Source organism: Xenopus laevis, chromosome 2L, assembly GCF_017654675.1.
Source record: "Xenopus laevis strain J_2021 chromosome 2L, Xenopus_laevis_v10.1, whole genome shotgun sequence".
In the NCBI taxonomy this organism is placed as follows: domain Eukaryota; kingdom Metazoa; phylum Chordata; class Amphibia; order Anura; family Pipidae; genus Xenopus; species Xenopus laevis.
The window spans coordinates 30,734,966-30,755,987 of NC_054373.1; the positions used below are offsets into that span (position 1 = coordinate 30,734,966).

General features: G+C 39.6%; 1 protein-coding gene across 5 annotated transcripts in view; it reads right to left on the minus strand.

Moving 5' to 3' along the window:
- abr.L (ABR, RhoGEF and GTPase activating protein L homeolog) overlaps window positions 1-21,022 on the minus strand; it is a 262,424-nt gene that overhangs the window by 94,105 nt on the left and 147,297 nt on the right. For 4 of the 5 annotated variants that reach the window (XM_018244805.2, XM_041580866.1, XM_018244806.2 and 1 more), the window contains 3 exon segments: window positions 13,006-13,191; window positions 9,054-9,161; window positions 7,284-7,344 (listed from right to left, as the gene is read on the minus strand). In XM_018244805.2, the coding sequence (XP_018100294.1) occupies window positions 7,284-7,344; window positions 9,054-9,161; window positions 13,006-13,191 (355 nt within the window). 5 annotated transcript variants of the gene reach the window in all.

The following is a 21,022-nucleotide window of genomic DNA, read 5'->3' on the forward strand; positions in this document are numbered from 1 at the left end:
AACCGATATTTATAAAAGGAGATCTAAACCCTAAAAATGTATGTGGCTAAAAATGTCATTTTATATACTGAATTTATTGCACCAGCCTAAAGTTTCAGCTTGTCAATAGCAGCAATAATCCAGGACTTGTCACAGAGGGTCACCATCTTGAAAAGTGGCGGTGACACTTACATGCTCAGTGGGCTCTGAGCAGCTGTTGAGAATAGGGATGCACCGAATCCAGGATTCGGCATTTTTCAGCAGGATTCGGATTCGGCCGAATCCTTCAGCCCAGCCAAACCGAATCCTAATTTACATATGCAAATTAGGAATGGGGAGGGAAATCACGCGACTTTTTGTCACAAAACAAGGAAGTAAAAAATGTTTTCCCCTTCCCACCCCTAATTTGCATATGCAAATTTTGCATATGCAAATTAGGGTTCGGATTCGGTTCAGTATTCTTCCGAATCCTTCTTGAAGGATTCGGGGGTTCGTCCGAATCCAAAATAGTGGTTTTGGTGCATCCCTAGTTGAGAAACTAAGCTTAGGGGTCGTCACAAATTACCAAACAGAAAATGAGGTTGGCCTGTAATATAAGCTGATGATACAGGTCTGATTATTAAATTCTGATGCTAATTGCACTGGTTTCTGTGCTGCCATGTAGTAATTATCTGTATTAATTACTAATCAGCCTTATATTGTGACATTTCTATTCTATGTGTACTGTATATTGTGAGTGGGTCCCTAAGCTCAGTAAGTGACAGCAGCACAGAGCATGTGCAGTGAATCAGCAGAAAAGAAGATGGGGAGCTACTGGGGCATCTTTGGAGACACAGATCTTTACTGCTAAAGGGTTGTGGTTCCCTTGGGGCTGGTACAAAAGCCCAAAACATAATGTACAACATTTCTAGTCTATTTAAGTTAGGCTTTAGTTCTCCTTAAAGAGGAGGTTCCTTAATCACAATAGGAGACGAATGTTGCTGCCTATTATACTGTATATGTGATACTGTGACTCTATTAGAGTAAACCTCCCATGGAGAGCCAACCCAGAAGATCAGCTTCTCAAGAAAGGAAATCAATAAGTGTGAGTTACGATAATTTCAGGACACAGGACAGCTAACTGAAATCGTTTATGGGTAGTATGAGTAATGTGGAAACCATCGGACAAGGGGTGTTGGAATCTAGTCCAATAAAACAGACAGACATCAATGTCTGATAAATATTTCACACCTTCCTCCTACTCCTCTAACATCCTACTGGAAGCTCAGATCGATTAAGAAGTGTCCTACTTTAATAAAATAATATTTATTATGTATATAAATCACTGAGCATTTCAGAATCAATACCTTGTTGAGTTAGGCCCAAAAGTCCAGTGATGTTAACTTTAATATTCTGCAGTCAGTAGAATTTTTTTTATAGCCCAACTCCGGCTAACCTCTACAGGCAGGAAAAATATAGCTGAGGAAGCTCTCCTTTAACCCTTTCACTTGCCATGCTGCATGTTGTCAATAAACACGCAGAATGGAACTGATCAAAAGGGGACCCAGTACCATAGAATCTCCGGGATCAGAACAATGCCATTTTTTACACTGGGGCAAGAGATTTACAGTGGGAGGCACTTTAAGGGTTAATTTATGGCAAATTGAGACTTATTAGTGAATTTTAAATTAGCCTTCAGTTCTTATGGTTTATGATTTTCAAAGGATTCAGCCTCTTTCAGATTCAGGCCTCTAGCCTGCTGAAACGCTGACCCCCAGCACCCGTATAACAGGTTGACTGCAAGTCTTCAACGTTTATATTTATTTTGTTATTGCTTATGTTTTTATTCAAGCCCTTTGCTACTCAACTCACCTTCATACTGCGGTATGGTTGGTAGAGTAATTAAGGCCTAGCAACCTGCGAAACAACGGTCTACAAAATAGTAAAAATGTAATTTGCACTGTACGTACAGGAGTCAGATAATGCCAAGTCTCTATGCAGAGTTTGCATCTTTTCCTTATGCCCCTTTATGTGCACTAACAATAATTATCATGCACCCCACACGCAGCAGCTGCCAAATGTCTGTACAGCTTGAGGTTTGTCCATAGGAGTCATTGGGTTCTAGGTTTTATAAGACATGTCTTCCAGCAGGGCCTGCTTATTTAAAACTCGTGTTTAAATTAGGAATGCACCGAATCCAAGAACCAGTTATGGATTCGGGCAAGATTCAGCCTTTTTCAACAGGATTCGGCAACATCCAAGTGCCAGGCCTAACTGAATCCAAAAAATCACATGACTTTTTGTCACACAAACCAGGAAGTCAAAAATATTTTTAGCCACGTGATACGAGCGGTTCTCTTTCCTCGTTCCCCTTCTCCCCCTAATTTACATTAGGGATGCACTGAATCCACTTTTTTGGATTCAGCCGAACCCCCGAATCCTTTGTGAGAGATTTGGCCGAATACCGAACAGAATCCGAACCCTAATTTGGATAGGCAAATTAGTGAGGGGGAGGGAAAAAGAGAGTCAAAAATGTTTTTTACTTTCTTGTTTTGTGCCGAAAAGTCACATGATTTTAAGGATTTGGATTCGGTTCGGCCAGGCACAAGGATTTGTCCGAATCCAAATCCTGCTGAAAATGCCGGAATACCGAACCAAATCCTGGATTTGGTACATTCCTAATTTACATATGCATATAAGGGGTCGGATTAGGTTTGGGATTTTGCCAAATTTTTCACAAAGGATTCAAGATTTGGCCGAATCCTAAAATAGTGGATTTGGTGCATCCCTATTTTAAATACTAGTGACTACAGAAGCATGGGGAATAAGACTACAAGTCCCTAAAACCCCAAACAGCCAGTCTTATAAGTGATGGCGAGAGTTGCAGTTCCAGGACTAATTGTAATCTCTCCCTGTGCTGTATTAACAAATTATACTAGACACATCATCTGTTGTGCTCTGGCAAAACCGGCCCAGAAAGTTTATTTATTAATTTAAAAAAAAAGTGTTCAATCACTGCTGCTTCATTAAAGGAGTGGTTAACCTTCAAGTTAACTTTTAGTATTTTATAAAATGGGTCATTTAACGCAATTTTTTAATTGGTCTACATTATTTATTTTTTTATATATAATTTTTGAATTATTTGCGTTCTTCTTCTGGCTCTTTCCAGCTTTTCAATGGGGGTCACTAACCCCATCTAAAAACAAAGGCTATGTAAAACTACAAATGTATTGTTATTTCTACTTTTTATTACTTCTCTTACTATTCAGGCCTCTCCTATTCAGATTCCAGTCTCTTATTGATATCAGTGCATGTTTGCTAGTATAATTTGAACCCTAGCAACCAGAACTGGAGAGCTGCTGAATAAAAAGCTAAATAACTCAACAACCACAAATAATAAAACATTAAAACCAATTGCAAATTGTCTCAGAATATTCATCTCTATGTCATACTGAAAGGTAATTCAAAGGTGAATAGCCCCTTTAAGAAAGTAACAAGAAATACCAGGTGACCCTATCGAACAATACAATAACAAGTGCAAAAATAAAATATCAGTAACTCTATGTGTAGAGTGTATGTTAAAAGGGATGGTTCACCTTTAAGGTAACATTTATTATGTTATTGAACAGTCAATTCTAAGCAACTTTTTAATTGATTTTCATTATTTATCTTTTGTAGTTTTATAGTTATTTGCTTTTGCTTCTGACTCTTTGCAGCTTTCAAATGGGCATCATCAAATGCTCTGTAAGGCTACAAATGTGTTGTTATTGTTACTTTTTATCACTGATCCTTCTATTCAGGCCTCTCCTATTCATATTCCAGTCTCTTATTCAAAGTATCCACTTATCCAAAGTAAGGAAAGATCCATTATCCAGAAAACCCCTGGTTACAAGCATTCTGGATAACAGGTCCCATACCTGTATAGAGAGAAGCATTGATATAAGTTATTGGGCCCCATTGGAAAACTTCTTTAGAGCACCCACACTTTTAGGAAAAGGGACTTCTCGAACATATGTTTATAAAATGCACATCAGTCAGGACCATAATCTTAAAAGTCCAGCAACAGATTGAGTCCATTAAGTCCAACGGGGGAAACCAAAGGCTGACTCTCCTTACAGAAGGAGTTCTGTCTGTGAGCAATATGTGAGCAAGGTTCTGGCGGGCCGCCACACAGCTGTGGGTTTAACTACTGCTTCTCTTATAAGAGCTTGATTAATCATGGGAAACATTTATTAGACTACACTTGCTCCATGAGAAATTGTGCAACACGTATCGCTTGGCACTACAAAAAGGTTGAAGGGCAACTCGCTTACACAATGGATATCCTTTCATCATAATATACTGAAGCTTTTGCTGGAAACACAATCAGTCGATGAATAAAAACTGTTGCAGGATTTATATATTTCCTGTAATATTCCCATCCGCACACTCTCAAATTACTCCTCTTGGGGAAGAACTCTCTGAGAAACAATAGCTTTCCTTGGCTGGAAACATGGCAGACTAACATGGCATTGATTGATGACGTGTGACAATTTTTACAACAAATAGACACAAATTTCGCCATATCTCCGCGTGCCCTTAATTAGGCTGAAATGCTGAGAGCACAGTTTTAGCTATCTTTCCTTATTTAATTTATAGCTTAGGGATATGAAAGGAGAGAGTGGTGTACCCAAGGTCAAAGCAGCACACAGAATAGTGCATATAAATGAGGATAGGGGTCACAGGATAAATCACATTAGTGCTCTATTGATCAGTGTGTGACCCAAATGCTGTGCCCATGACTCTCCCCATATGAAGGTGCTGTTTAGTTGTGCAGGGATTCCTACCCAGACTTCTACACTCCTTGGCACAGGGCAGGTATCATAAATCCCCAGCAATCATTTCTGCTTGAACCACATGCAGACAGCAAAGATTCCATCAAACCACTGTCTCAGCAGCAGCATCACTGGTCCCCTGCCAGCAGAGATGGGGGAGACACATGGCTGGGAATGGATAAAAGGCATCCTGAACTCAGTCGTCTCTCCGTATAGCCAGGGGTGCTCCGCCAATGAGGCAAGTTGAGGCTGTCGCCTCAGGCAGCAGCACCCCACTGGGTACCAGGGGCAGCAAAAATGCTGCTCCTGGTACTTTAAGAGCGAATTTCTGGGGGAGGGGGGGCAGCAGCAACTGCTGCTGCCTCAGGCAGCGGAGGGGCCAGGATCACCCCTGCGTATAGCTTCACTAAAGAGAGCAGCTGAAAGCATTAACCACTATCTACTAATTAACCATTATCTAGGAAGCGCAATATAAAAGCAATATAATGGCAGAGAATATCTACTTCTTCTTAAAGGTGATTGCTCAGCGAAGCTTCACAAACACAGAGAGGCACCCTGTGAGTTTCACCCTCGGGATAACTCTGGCCAGACGGCAAATTGATTTAGCTGCACTCTACGAACAATAAAGGGGCTTCATAAGATATTGTACTTTTACTGCCTATAATAAAGCTCAGGCTATAATATCCTCCAGCTGCGATGAAGCAAGCACTGGCTTTACAGGGCAAACTCAATAGAAGTGACAGGAGGCAAAATAAAAGGAGCACAAAGTGCACCGGCATGAATGAAATGTGACAGACAAATACGGTGAAATGGTTAAAAGCAGCACAAAGGCACATGCAAGCTCACAACATGCACGAGAAGATCAGCTTTACCATAGGTGCAATTACAGCAAAGCCGTAGGATCAACAGAATTTCCATGTCCCCAGCATACAGCCATGACTCGCCAGACTTCCCATCACTTGCCCGCACAAGCCTATGTGTTGGCTCCAGCACAAAAGCACCCGGCTAACCTGCAGGCATCCACACACACATATATACAGGCACGCACATCATGCAACGGGGAGAGGAGGGAGGGGCAAGATGGGGAAGGAGGCGGAGCAAGGAAGGGAGGCGTGGTCAAGGTGGACAACGTTGGCATTTTAAAGAGGGATTTAGTGAAGATGGTGAGTGTTTTTCCTCCCTAAGCCTAGCAACAACAGCTTGTCCCCACTGTGCTTAAATCAATATGAGACTCACAGAAGCGTGTAAATGAAAAGCTCAAGAGCAACAGATACAGAGGTCTCAGAGATCAACACCGTAAACTCATTATACCAATAAATCCTAATCAAAGGCAAACTCTTGCTATGAAGCTATAGAATATAGTGCAATGGATAAGGAGAAGGAAAGGGTGGGGGCAACTTTTATTATGAATTCAGATGTGCTAGAGGGGATTATAACACGCGGAGACTGCCTGCCACGCTGCTAATGTAACCATCATTGTTTACAGTTCAGGGGACTAACATGAAATAGCCGCAGGGTAAACTTGTCACAAATAAATGACACAGCATGACCTTGAGGAAACATATTTCATGCATGACAGCTATAACTACCACTCCCAGAATTCCCAACACCTCAATATAAAATGTTCTCAATGATGGCTGTAGTGTGTTAAAGGAGAAGGAAAGTCGTTTACCACTTGTGGGTGCCAAATGTTAGACACCCCCAAGCGAATGTATTGACTTACCTGAAACCTCAGGCTGTTGCTCCTATCAGCAGAAAACTGCAACGGCCCGGGGTTATTCCAGTGAGCACCACAGAGCGATCCTCTTCCGGCTTCTTCTTTCTTCAAATCACCCAGGGCAGACGCATGCGCATGCTTTTTAGTTAAAGTTCGACTTTTCACTCCAATGCGCATGCACAGCCGCAAGAAGAAAGAAGAAGCCGGAAGAGGATCGCTGCGTGGTGCTTGCTGGAATAACCCTGGGCTGGTGTTTCAGGTAAGTAAATACATTCACTTGGGGATGCCTAACATTTGGCACCCCAATTGGTAAACGACTTTCCTTCTCCTTTAAGGGTGCAAGGCACAGAGCAACCCTATACAAGAAAGTGCCATTCACTTTTAGGGATGCACCAAATCCACTATTTTAGGATTTGGCCGAATCCCAAATCCTTTGGGAAAGATCCTGCAGAATACCAAACCGACTCCAAACTTTAAAATGCAAATTAAGGAAAGGGTGGGGAACAGCATAGCTCGCTTAACGTGCAGTGTGGCAAAAATCAGATTCAGATCGGCCAGGCATTTGGATTCGGACAAATCCTGCTAAAAAAGGCAAAATCTTGGCCTGGATTCAGTGCATCCCTATTCACTTTCGGGGCACAACTTTGCACCCTATATAAAATACAAGAACAAGGTGCAGCCAATTTGTTTTATTTTGCACCTTGTCCCTCTTTAGTAAAAGACCAATTGTATGTCCAGTCTTTGACAATGCAAACTCAATCATTGAAAAGAGATTAACAGGATAGCATTGGTACCTTCCATGGTAACCGACTGAGGCTGTTCCTTTGAATCCTTGGGCCCTTTCACTTTCAGATCCTGTAAAAGAAAACACCATTCAGAAGGGGGAAGGTAACAGGAAATATGGTAACACTAAATGTGGTCATATACTGTGAAAATGCCTATTCTACTGCCTATTCTACATTGATTATCGCCTTAGGAGATCCCAGTAAAGCTCTAGAACAAAATGCAAATTTTGTGATGTTTTTTGTTGAGCTGCTTTCCCCCAAGAGCATGCCGTAATTTCACTCTTTAAATTCTTTGTGCTAAGGGCAGAAAGTACATAGCTTTCCGAAACCTGAGCATCAGGATCAATGATAGAGCAGTACAGACTTCTCAAATATCTGATCCATATTCTAAATGACCTTCAGTTCATTCCCCATCCTATACACTGGCATAATTGCAAGCCATTCATTACTGGATGCCGATGCTGCATCTCTTACAATACAGTTTTCCTTCCCCTGAGCATATGTTGCCTGTCTTATACATGTCAACATCTAAAAAAAGGGGACTGTAAAAAACTAACGGTGAGTAAGTATAGGTTGTTTTTGTCAAGGAGAAACTAAAAGGTGGAAATACAATAACATTTTAAAGGGGTGGTTCACCTTTAAGTACATTTTTGGTATGTTATAGAATAGCCAATTCTAAGTAACTTTTCACTTTGATTTCATTATTTCTTTTTTATAGATTTTGAATTTTTTGCCTCCTTCATTCAGACTCTTTTCAGTATTCAAATCGGGGTCACTGACCCCATGCAAAAAAATGAGTGTACTAAAAAATGTATTAGGCGCCATCTCAGGTCATTTTGCCTGGTCATGTGCTTTCAGAAAGAGCCAGCACTTTAGGATGCTGTTTCTCCTACTCAATGTAACTGAATGTATCAAAGTGGGACCTGGATTTTACTATTGAGTGCCGTTCTTAGATCTACTAGGCAGCTGTTATCTTGTGTGAGGGAGCTGCTATCTGGTTACCTTCCCATTGTTCTGTTGTTAGGCTGCTGGGGAAAGGGGGAATGGAGGGGGTGAAATCATTCCAACTTGCAGTAGAGCAGTAAAGAGTGACTGAAGTTTACAGAGCACATGACTAGGGGCTGCTGGGAAACTGACAATATGTCTAGCCCCATGTCAGATTTCAAAATTAAATTTAAAAAAATCTGTTTGCTCTTTTGAGAAATGGATTTCAGTGCAGAAGTCTACTGGAGCAGCACTATTAACTAATGCATTTTGAAAAAAAAAAATAAAAATTTCCCCATGACAGTATCCCTTTAAAATTTGAAAAAAAAAAAATTCCCTTTTTCTCTGTAACAATAAAACAATACCTTGTACTTGATTCAAACAAAGATATAATTAATCCTCACTAGAGGCAAAACAACCCTATTGGGTTTATTTCACCTTTAAGTGATTTTTTTAGTAGACTTATGGCATGTAGATCCAAATTATGGAAAGATCCCTGATCCGGAAACCACCTGGTCTGAAGCACTCTGGATAAAAGGTCTTATACCTGTAGTATGTCTGGCTATTTGTATTCTCTGCACTGCTAGTTCTGACTACTAAAGCAATGTAGCAGAAACCAGCTGATTAACAGCTTTTAGCTGCCGATCCCCTTTAATAAATCATACTAAACTGATTTGACTTAAAAAGGGCAAAATGTACAGTTGGAATTCCCCTTGTTTATCAGTGGGAGGGTTAGTGTTGCTCAGCTGACACACAGTGATTCCGGGGGTTAAGTGGTGGGTGACCCTTTCTCACCTCAGAGATTTTAAAGAACTGGACGTTACACTGGCTGCATTTCTCTGCCGTCTCCAAAGCAAATTTGTAATTATCCACGAAGGCCTTGTACACCCCCAGCTGAGTGGCCTGCAATACAAAAGGGGAGACAAAAGGGCAAGGAGTCAGTCACAAAACATCTAGTGTAGAAGATGCACAAATTCCTTCAGTTACTTGGACAATCACAATCATAATAACTATAAAATGAAGTCATCCATTCAGCCTTTGAACTAGAATCTTCCCCCCGTTTCTATGGCAACTGATTCGGGCAATGGTTTAAGACAGGCCTGGGAGCCACAAAAAGCCTATGAAATGTTTTATCTCCTGCGTATTGCAAACCTCGGAGAGCCCAATCATAATTTTTGGGAGGGAAAAGGCATTATACACGTTACTGAAACCTTCACATTTTTTAAATGACACATTTTTGCTTTTAAAATGTCAGAATTCCCCATAAAAAGGAGGTGGAAATAAAAATGAATTTACATGTTTTTGAATAAAAATTATATATGCGCATTGCCCTTGTGTAATGTTAAATCTCCACAGAGATCTACTAAAGAATCAATATATCTGCGCCTCTATAGGCAGAAACATAATCATTCCTGTTTATTAGCATGTGGAGACACAACAACCCCCTCCTTCATCCCTTATTTATCCCAAGGGGAGGCTGCAGGTTTTAGCATCCTTTACATTCGTTAGTATAGGCAGGGTTGCCAAGTAACAACAGCCAGGAGGCATTTCTACTGATTTTATAGCTTCTCAAAACACTTTTTCTGTGAATGAAGAAGAATAATAGGGAAACATAAAGGGTAAATGTCTCTGTCCTGATCTGAACAAACGACAGGGAAGGGAAATACAGGAAAGATGTAATGGTACTGGTGGATATTTGTGTGTGTATGTACGTATAAATGTATGTATTTGTGTGTATGTGTTGGTATATGTACATGCGGGTACAGGCCACAAAGGCCTGGATGTATGAGGGCGAGATTTAAAGGCGTACAACTCTGCCCAGTTTGACACTGTTCAGGTCGCAAGTGGAAGGGACTGGTGATGGAAAAAGGATGTGAGAGGGTTGGGCATAGGGGCAAAACCGCTGTAAAACCCCCTGCTGGTGAGAAACATGGGTGGCGAAAACGCACCTGTCACAGTTCAAAAGGCAGTGGAGATCTGACTGTCACTGTATCGCATAGGGAACATTGACTGGCACATTTTGTCCACTGGTATTTTCAACCAGTCAGCAGCAGACAAACGTTCCACTGCAGATTATGGGTTATACCCAGACCCCTCCTACTCAAAGGTGAGCCAATTCGGCAGCTTATCTGCCTGTGTATGGGGGCTTTCGACGTTTCTTCTCGATCAATATCTGGCCACGATATCGATCAGGAAGGTTTCATTTTCCGGCAACCTACCTGTCGAAGCCCATTCCTCCTCGTTGTAATCCGATCATTCGGTCCTAAAGCCAATTGTTTCGATTACCCCAATATAGCCCTGCTATTGGTGGGCATATCGGGGAAAGATCCGCTCGTTTGGCAATGTTGCCAGAAGAGCGGATCTCTTTGTGTATGGCAAGCTTGAGAGGTGCAAAAAATAACCTGAACAATCTACCAGAAACCTGACTTGAAGAATAGGCCACCATACAGGAACAGAGAATTGTTTTGTTCATATGATCTTAATCTGTGCACGTATGGCCAACTTAAGTCCAGTTAACTACTAAAGGTGGCCATAGACGTAACAATTATGATCTTTCCTGGAAACGTTTTTTCTAAGAAAGCATTCATTTCAACACACACGTGTAGAGCTGAATCATCAGATATACAGGTAGAAACATTAGAATTCTACATGTATCTGATGATTCAGCACTAACAATGGGCAATGTTTGGGTGCCTTCAAAGGCACCCAATCAAAATTTTCCGGCCAGCCCGATCAATGAGCCGACCAATATCCAAGTCTTCTTCCAATATCAGTCGGCTCGTATCCCACCATAAACGCTCTGAATATCATACGAAAAAATTTTTGTACGACATTATTGGCGTATCTATGCCACCTTAACTGCAATTAAGGAATCATAATTTCTTGCCTGTAAATGTGCGGCTCATAAATTGCTCTCTAATAATCTTCCAAATATCAAGACGTGGAAAAATCTGATAACAGAACATGTTACATTGACCCTATTTCATACTTTCCAGGGAGGAATCCTTGGAAAGTATGAAAAAGGTTGATAATTTTAAACACAATACTTGAAGGACACCTGGAACTCAAATGTTGAAGGCCAAGGATCTGTACGATAATATGAGTGAATGTTTATTAATATTGTGCTACAACTGTAAATAAAAAACAAAACAAAATCAGGCCAGGTCCAAAATGAAATAGTTAGAATCCCTCAATGAAAAGCAAACCATTTTATAGTATGAAGTATAATCTATTTCCCTGAAATATTCTTACAACATAAGTGTTTTTATAAGAGTCTTATGTTGTAGCAAGAGGAGCGTTCTTGCACCCTCCTTTATAATGCCGCACACAGTGCAGAGGAACAGGTCAAACACTACAAAGGCTGGCCCTGACTGCCATTAATAATATATGTGGCACTTGAGCAGTTGTGGTGCTTAGTCAGCAGTCAGGTTAATAGTTTTGAAGAATGATAGCTGGTAAAGTAATGGGAAACACACCTTATATCAGACTGAATAAAGGAGATTCACAAGTAGCAAACAATAAACCTGCATTTTGATTTGTGTAAACATTTTGGGGAGGACAGTGATAAAGTGCAGCCAAACAAACACGAACACCACTTGTATCCTGCTGTGGAGTCAGAATAGGCTGAAGAGCAGAGCAAATCCCTTGACATGGTCAGTAATTCAAAGTGACTCTAGAACAGTTATCTCCTGCCATAATCATTTGTGCTATTTTCCTTTTAAGGTCCCCAATGCGATTCAGTCTAGAGAGAAATTCATCAGAGAGTGATCCGAATACCAGAACAGCACAAAGTCCAAAAAGTATCTTCAGCCCATAACATGGAGAACATGTTACTAAGGGTTTAGGGGTGTGGTAAAATGTTGGTCAAGCAAAGCCATAAAAAAAATGGCTGCCAGACAGCCCAGTCCTTACATACAATTAATATCTGGCTCCTCAACAACTGGAGGGCAACCAACCTCCCCAGCAGTATAATAAAAATCCAAATCAATCAGAGAACCTTTTATAGGAAATTCACTTCATTGATCATATGTATTAATTAGCATATAATACATGAATATCCTGTAAATTACACAAAAGACATGAAAATCTTGTAAATTATATCCTTATAAACGGTGAGTTCTGATGTCATTTTTGTCACATGACTCACTAAAACTTGTGTATTATAATAAATAAAGTACCACCAGTTGCAAAATATGAGGATATTAGAAGTTACCTCGGAGTTCAATGACCTGTATATACCTGTTTTTATATGGTCATGAAACTCCTCGGTAACTTATAACATCCTTAGAATTTACAAGAGGGGGTACTTTATTCACTATATAAAAGGTGCTTAGTGATGGTATTGGTTATAAACGGAGCTTAGTGATGTAATTTATGTCACATGACTCTTGGAAACTTGTCTATTATAATAAATAAATTACCCCTCGTTGCAAAATATGAGGACGTTAGAAGTCACCTCGGAGTTCACGTATTCAGCCTCGTTTTTTTATATGGTCATGGAACTCCTCTGTAACCTTATATTTTACAAGAGGGGATAGTTTATTAACTATATAAAAGGTTCTCTGGTTGATTTAGACTTACATACAACTAAGCCTTCTACCAATAAAGCAAAGGGACTACTTTATTTACAACAATAAAGGCAGAGGGGTCTAATGAATTTGATTCATAACTGTTTAAATCCATATGTGTCAGGGCAAGACATGTAGACAGAGGTGCAGTTGGAAAGCAGAACGTTCTCAAGACTTACCAGCTTCTGGAAGAGATGTCCCACTGTTGTCTTGTTGTCCCACTGCTGCACAATGGGGCATAGCTTGTCATAGAAATCCTTATGCATCTGATAGATGTCTTCAATTTTGTAAAAAATATCATTTATTTGCTGCAAGGTAAGCACCGGCTGGGAAGTGCTGGCAGTAGCCTTCAGAGGCTTCATGGGCTGAAAGCAAAACATACACACATTTCAGGTGCTAGTTTACAGTTAAACGTTAACCCTTAACTCAATTTTTTCAGAATAATCCAATTGTTTTTTTAATTGATTCCTTTTTTCTCTGTAATAATAAACCAGTACCTTGTACTTGATCCCAACTAAGATATAATGAATCCTTATTGGAAGCAAAACCAGCCTATTGGGTTTATTTAATGTTTACATGATTTTCTAGTAGATTAAGGTATGAAGATCTAAATTATCTGGAAAACCCCAGGTCGCATCCCATACCTGTACATGAATATTGGTGGGAATGTTTTGCAGAATTTTATGGTATATACACGGGCAGCTTTAGGTTTGATCCAAATGAGATTTGGATTTGATAGATTTATCTGCCCCAAAAAATCTTGCCATCCGACTGCACGTGACAGCGTGAGATTTGATGGCATGCGACAAAATCTGATCCTCCACACTGTAATGTAAAATTTGATAATGCCGGATGGTTTTTATGCATCTGTATCCATTAGATCATGTATTTCGGTGAGAAACATGCCCAACTTTTATCTTGTCAGATGAAAACGCATTATGCAGTCATTCACTCCCAATAGGGGTGTCAGATGGCATATATTTCATAAAGTTTACAGATCAGATTTTAAATATGAGTTCCTCTATTTTAAGTGCAATTACATCCAACAAAATGTGTGCATGTGAGGATGTCCAGCCAAAAACTACTTAGTATTTCCAGCATCTGATGAACAACTGTCCATTCCATTTAGTTTTGCTTTGTCGTTCCCCAACTATTTGGCCTCTTAGAGAGAGGTGTCCTCTTTTCTGTACCACTGTATGGGTCTGGTGGTGGGCTTGTTCTACCTGTCAGAAATTTCCTCAACTACCGAAAAACAAATAAACATAGAAATGGTTGTTATTCTTGTCAGTAGCGCAAGTATGGGTTACTAGGGCCTACAACATAATCATTTTTACAAACATCTATTGCAAAGACTAAAGGGGCCCCTATACTCCTGGACACCAAAGGAGCGCCCCCGTGTTTGCCCCCCTCTTCTTGTACCCTTCTTGTTTAACAGCCAAACATTCCCTAGCTACCTTTATAGATATAACAAAGTTTTGAAATACTTAGGACACATGCTAATAAATGTTATGCAATTGTTAACAATCCCAACAGCTGAAGGCTAGCTGGGAATGTTGGGAATAGTAGCAAAAACAACTGGAGGACCACACAATGCACAACCCTGGTTTAAAGCAATAATAAACAGTACAGGTATTGGCCCTGCTATCCAGAAAAACCCAGGTCCAAAGCATTCTGGATAACAGATCTTTCCGTAATTTGTTCATAATTTGTTTCTTAATACTTTAGGTCAACTAGAAAATCATGTAAACATTAAATAAACCCAATAGGCTGGTTTTGCTTCCAATAACGATTAATTATATCTTAGTTGGGATCAAGTACAAGGTCCTGTTTTATTATTACAGAGACAAACAAAATAATTTTTTTGGATTATTTGGATAAAATATACTCTATGGGAGACGACCTTTCCATAATTCGGGGCTTTGTGGATAACTGGTTACCAGATAACAGATTCCATACCTGTATTATATTGCTACACATATACATACACACACATTCTAATGTAGTGGTTGCAAAGGGATTAATGCCTTGCACATATAATGACAAAATCAAAAGCCCCAATATCATACAGAAGTTTCTTGCCAAGATACATGCCCACGTTATAGATAGATGGTGTTTCAGCTAAAAAAATCTGGATTACATGGAGTCTAAGGGAGATGGTCTTTTTGTAATTTGGAGCCTAATGGGTTTCCTTGATAACGGATCCCATTCCTTTAGAGTAAAATAGAACAGACATTCTGCAACTGTAGGAGCACTTGATGGAAATATAAAAGGGAATATATATTAGTTGTAATGGGTAATTCACCTTTGGCCAAATAGGAAAATAAAAAATACATAATATTTCCAATTGGCCTTTCCACCCACCCCCACCCTTTCTAAAAGCTCTGTAAAAATTCTCTAAATTGCAAAGTGATCTTCAGGAGTCTACAGCATGGAAAGGGTTAAACCAGCAACTGCATTGGAAACATAATAACTTTTTTAGTTTGAGTGTTGCCATTTCATCCCATTGAACCTGGACAAATGAATATAGGGCGTGGGGTGTTCGTATAAGTTCAGTCTGCATTAATACAAGCACAAAGAATGGAAATGAACTAATTAGCTGTGCAGCCAGTGTATTTTATAGATGCTTGGTGCCCAGTGGATGTCTACATTATATCTCATCGTCATCGTTTTTAATAGGATTATTACTGTAACAAACCCCTTATTCCCTGGATAGGGCAATGCTAGGAAGCAGGCCATAATAAGTCCTATTACAACAATTAACGGCTTTACGCAGAAGTGGATTGTGTAAATGGGCCCCCAGAAACCTCATATGTACACAATTACAAATACAATACTTCTCTTGCTCTCATGAACTGAATATTAATGGTAAACTAATGGTCACACTCTAGGCCTGACTTCCCCTTTCCACTTTCAATTTTGGTAAACTACCAAAATACTTCATTATTTCTCACAAGAAATCCTTGTGTAACAGGATATATTGTTTCTCAGTTAAACCCTACACACAGCACTGCTTTTCTGTACCAGGGCAAAATTCTGAGAGGGCTGCAGGAACACATACGTGTCGATGGGTGAGAGCACAAGATTTGGGGTCTGTTGTGTTGCGCGTAGGGTTGCCATCTATTTTGGAACAAAAACAAAGCCTTCCTATATATATAGATATATATTTTCCATATTAATAACATTGGGGTCAAGTATCATTTTTACAGGTCAGGCCGGTAAAATAGTGGCCAGGTGGCAACCCTAGTTGTGAGGTTGTGGGGACACCCACTGATATAAAACAAATATAAATATGGAGATAAATAAGGTTCTCTTTGCACAACACTGAGCCAAATCCAAAGCTGAATCTGCAGATCTTCAGACTGTCTAATAAAATACACTTTGCTACATTAGTGAATATATTTCTCAAGCCGCATCAGAGGAGAGGCAGGGCTAATAATATAGCAATATAGTAATATATCAATAGAGTTGATTTTAAAGGGGAACTCCACACAAACATAACTTTAGCTTTTTGAAAAGTAAACTTCATTTCAAGCAACTTTGCAATACATCAGTTAAAAAAAATGCAGACTTTTCACGATTTTTAATGGTTGGGAACAGTTCCCTAAGCACGCCCGGATTTGTGGAGAGGCCACCAAGGCCCGGGCGTAGGGTGGCAGGATTTAAGGGGGTGGGATTCTGTCCAACCACACCCACATTGGTTCAGAAACACTGGGGAATTTTCCTGTGTGCCAATCCCCATTGCTCTGGTCCCAAAGAAAAAATTTGAGTGAATAAAAGGGAGGGGTCAGGGGCGACTAACGACAGTGGGCCTAGGGGCGCCTGCTATGTAAATCTGGCCCTGTCCCTAAGCCTAGCCCAATGCTCTCCTGCTAATCTGTCTGACTACTTTTGTGATTTCAATAAGGAACAGAACATCACAGTGCAATGCATTGTGGGTTATGTAGTTCCTGCATGCTGTCTGTAAGCTGTGGAGAAGTTGTTATTATTTGTCCCTCCTTCCCTGTCAGGATTTCAAATGGTGCAGAAAGATTAGAACTATTAAACCAGTGGCGGAACTACCGGGGGGGAGCAGGGGGTGCGAGCGGGCCAGGGCCCGCAGCCCCTCAGGGCCCCCCGGCAGTACCTTTCGCCATTGAAAACTCGGCCAAATGCGGCCGTACGGAGGGGGGGCGGGCCCGGCTGCACGTCAAGCACCAGGGCCCGCCCCCCTCAACGAACGCTACTGTATTAAACAGCTGGATTTCAGCATAGAAAATTACATTAATTTATACTTTTTATAGAAACTGGTAACTGTGATGAGTATATTAGGGGTTTCTGTGTTATGTGGGCCTCTTTATCAAATTTTTGTTTGAAAGCCGGAGTTCCCCTTTATCAAGTACAAGCTACTGTTTTATCATTACAGAGAAAAAGGAAATCATTTTTAAAAATTTGCATTATTTGGATAAAATGGAGTCTATGGGAGACAGCCATTCTGTAGCTTTATGGATATCGGGTTTCCGGATAAGGGATCCTATACCTGTATCTTATAGAATGGCTAATTCTAAGAAACTTTTCAATTGGCCTTCATTTTTTATTTTTGAATAGTTTTTTTATTATTTGCCTTCTTCTTCTGACTCTTTCCAGCTTTCAAATGGAGGTTGCTGACCCCATCTAAAAAACAAATGCTCTGTAAGGCAACAAATTTATCAATATTGCTACTTTTGATTACTCGTCTTTCTATTAAGGCCTCTCTCCTATTCATATTCCAGTCTCCTGCTCAAATCAATGCATGGTTGCTAGGATAATATAGACCCTAGCAATCAGACTGCTAAAATTGCAAACTGGTGAGTTGCTGAATAAAAAGCTTAATAACCACAAAAAATAAAAAATGAAAACCAATTGCAAATTGTCTCAGAATATCATTCTCTACATCAGATTAAAAGTTCATTTAAAGGCGAACCACCCCTTTTAATGATTACACGTCTTTCTAACAGCCTTAAAGTTGTTCACCCTTACTTTAACTTTTAGTGATAGAATAGCTTATTCTAAGCAACTTTTTTATTGGCCTTCATTTTTTATTTTTTAAAACTTTTGTAATTATTTGCCTTCTTCTTCTGACTCAGGTTTCAAATGGGGGTCGCTGACCCCATCTAACCCCATCTAAAAAACAAATGGTCTGTACGGATACAAATGTATTGTTATTGCTACTTTTTATTATTCATCTTTCCTCTCTCCTATTCATATTACAGTCTCTTATTCAAATCAATGCATGGTTGCTAGGATAATTAGGGCCCTAGCAACCAGACTGCTGAAACTGCAAACTGGAGAGAGAGCTGCTGAGTAAAAATCTAAATAACTCTACAACCACAAAAAATAAAAAATGAAAACCAATGGCAAACGGTGTCAGAATATCACTCTCTACATTGTATTAAAAGTTAATTTAAAGGTGAACCCCCCCCCCCCCTTAATGATAACATGTCTTTCTTACAGGCTTAAGGTATGGTGTTGAAATTATGGGAAAATCATTTTACATCCTATTCATATTTCAATCAGAATTCCTAACGGCTGCATGGTTAATAGGACTATTAAGCCTTAGCAACCAAACAGTTCTATTTTCAAGTCTAAAAGCTGCAGAACAAAACAATCAACTATTTAAAAAAGTAGAAAAAAAAAAAGAATATTGCAATTGCAAATTAGTCTTATATTACAGTAGTGAAGGTTAATCAGAATGTGAACTACCTTGTTATCAGGAGTTTATTACTGGGAAGGAAAGGCTTCAGATCTACTTTGCAAGTTTTTTTTTTCTCCTAAAACAAATTCGACTTTTTACCTACATAATGGTCATGGATCCATTGTCACTCACAATAAATAAACGCTCAAAAGGTAACTGGCCCAGTAAGAAGACTATGCTGCCTCGTTTAAGATGTTTTATATGCCAGACTACCTTTGCGTTACAGAACAACTATATGTGGGAAATGATCATCTTGAAATATTTAGGAGTTAGCAAATGGCAGTTATTAAAGGAAAACTATACCCCCAAAATGAATACTTAAGCAACAGATAGTTTATATCAAATTGAATGACATATTAAAGAATCTTACCAAACTGGAATATATATTTACATAAATATTGCCCTTTTACATCTCTTGCCTTGAACCACCATTTCGTGACTCTATCTGTGCTGCCTCAGAGATCACCTGACCAGAAATACTACAACACTAACTGTAACAGGAAGAAGTGAGGAAGCAAAAGGCAGAACTCTGTCTGTTAATTGGCTCATGTGACCTTACATGTGGTTTGTATGTATGCAAAGTGAATCTTACGATCTCAGGGGGCGGCCCTTATTTTTTAAAATGGCAATTTTCTATTTATGATTACCCAATGGCACATACTACTAATAAAGTATATTATTATGATAATGGTTTATTTAGATGAAGCAGGGTTTTACACATGAGCTGTTTTACTCAGTGTCTTTTAATAGAGACCTACATTGTTTGGGGGGTATAGTTTTCCTTTAACTAGCAGCCTTATCGGTGCTTTGGCAGATATCCATCTAATCTCTTCCCCTGGATGCGGTTGCCTTTTTTTCAGAAGTTATTGTTCCTATCAGCCTTTAATTAAAAAGCAGAAAGAGCTAGTTTCCACTGCTGCAAACAGACTATCTGTGACAACAGAATCAGCCTCCTGGTCCCTCGCATGCAGCAACTAGCTTTGCACTCAAACTAAAGCTTTAAGTAATGTTTAGCCTTAGATAAATGAGTGAGATGTGTCTTGCGTGTGCGGGTACAGGCAAAAAAGCTTCCTGGGGAAAATGGTTGACTCAGCCCCTGATTAATATTGCCCTCCCAACAAATATAATAATAAACTTTTAAATCACTAAGTCTTTATTAAGAAATAACTTAGAGAAACTTTGCTTGCGCTCCTCCTCAGAAAAGGAGATCCAACAATCCATCATGCAGCACTCGATTTCTCCTTACTTGCCTTCATTATAGGAAATAGCCAGGGAGGAGAAATCGAGCGCCGCATGTTGGATCATGGCCGTGTCACCTTTTCTGAAGAGGAGAGCAAGCGGAGTTTTGGTAAGTTATTTTCTTAATAAAGACTTAGGGGCCCATTTACTTAGCTTGAGTGAAGGAATAGAATAAAAAAAACTTCGGATTTTTTTGGCTACTTCGACTACGACTTCGAATCGAACGATTCAAACTAAAAATCGTTCGACTATTCGACCATTCGATAGTCGAAGTACTGTCTCTTTAAAAAAAAAAACTTCGACCCCCTAGTTCGCCAACTAAAACCTACTGAAGTCAATGTTAGGCTATGGGGAAGGTCCCCATAGGCTTTCTAAGTATTTTTTGGTAGAACAAAAATCGTTCGATCGATGAATTGCAATCCTTCGAATCGAACGATTCGAAGGATTTAATCGTTCGATATTCGAAGATGAAGGATTTCAATTAGGCAGTCGAATATCGATTAATTAACCCTCAATATCGATTAATTAACCCTCGATATTCGACCATAAGTAAATTTGCCCCTTGGTGATTTAAATATGTCTTTATAGTTTTTTTGTTTTTTTTTTGTTCTACACTAATACATTTTTTAATAAAAAAATTGATCTTACTGATCCTTTAATTAGACAAGTCCCTATTCCAAAATGCAGGGGTAGGGGGGGAAAGGTTGCTCAGTATGGCTTTGCTTTGCTATGCTAATGGGGGGATGGGAATAAAACATTCAGAATTCGGCTGACAACAAATGAATTCATGTGCAGGTGCTAAATATACAGTACAGGTATACGTTATCCTGTAACCCATTATCCAGAAAGCTCAGGATTACAGAAAGCCCATTTCCCATATACTCAATTTTATACAAATATTTTAAAATTATTTGTTTTTTTCTCTGTAGTAATAAAACAGAAACTTGAAACTTGCACTAGATCCCAACTAAGATGTTATTAATCCTTATTGGAAGGGCCCAGTCTATTGACTTTATTTAATGTTTACCTGATTTTCTAGTAGACTTCAGGTATGAAGTTCCAAATTACAGAAAGATGCGTTCCCTAGAAAACCCCAGATCCCTCGCATCAGGTGAGTAACTACAGAACAAGCAGACCCTGCAGCTGTAGGGGGGCACTGGAGGTATAGGGGGCCACATAAGGTGCTAATTAATGAACAATTTCAATATATATTGATAAAAAAGGACAACCTCTAGATATGTTGAGGG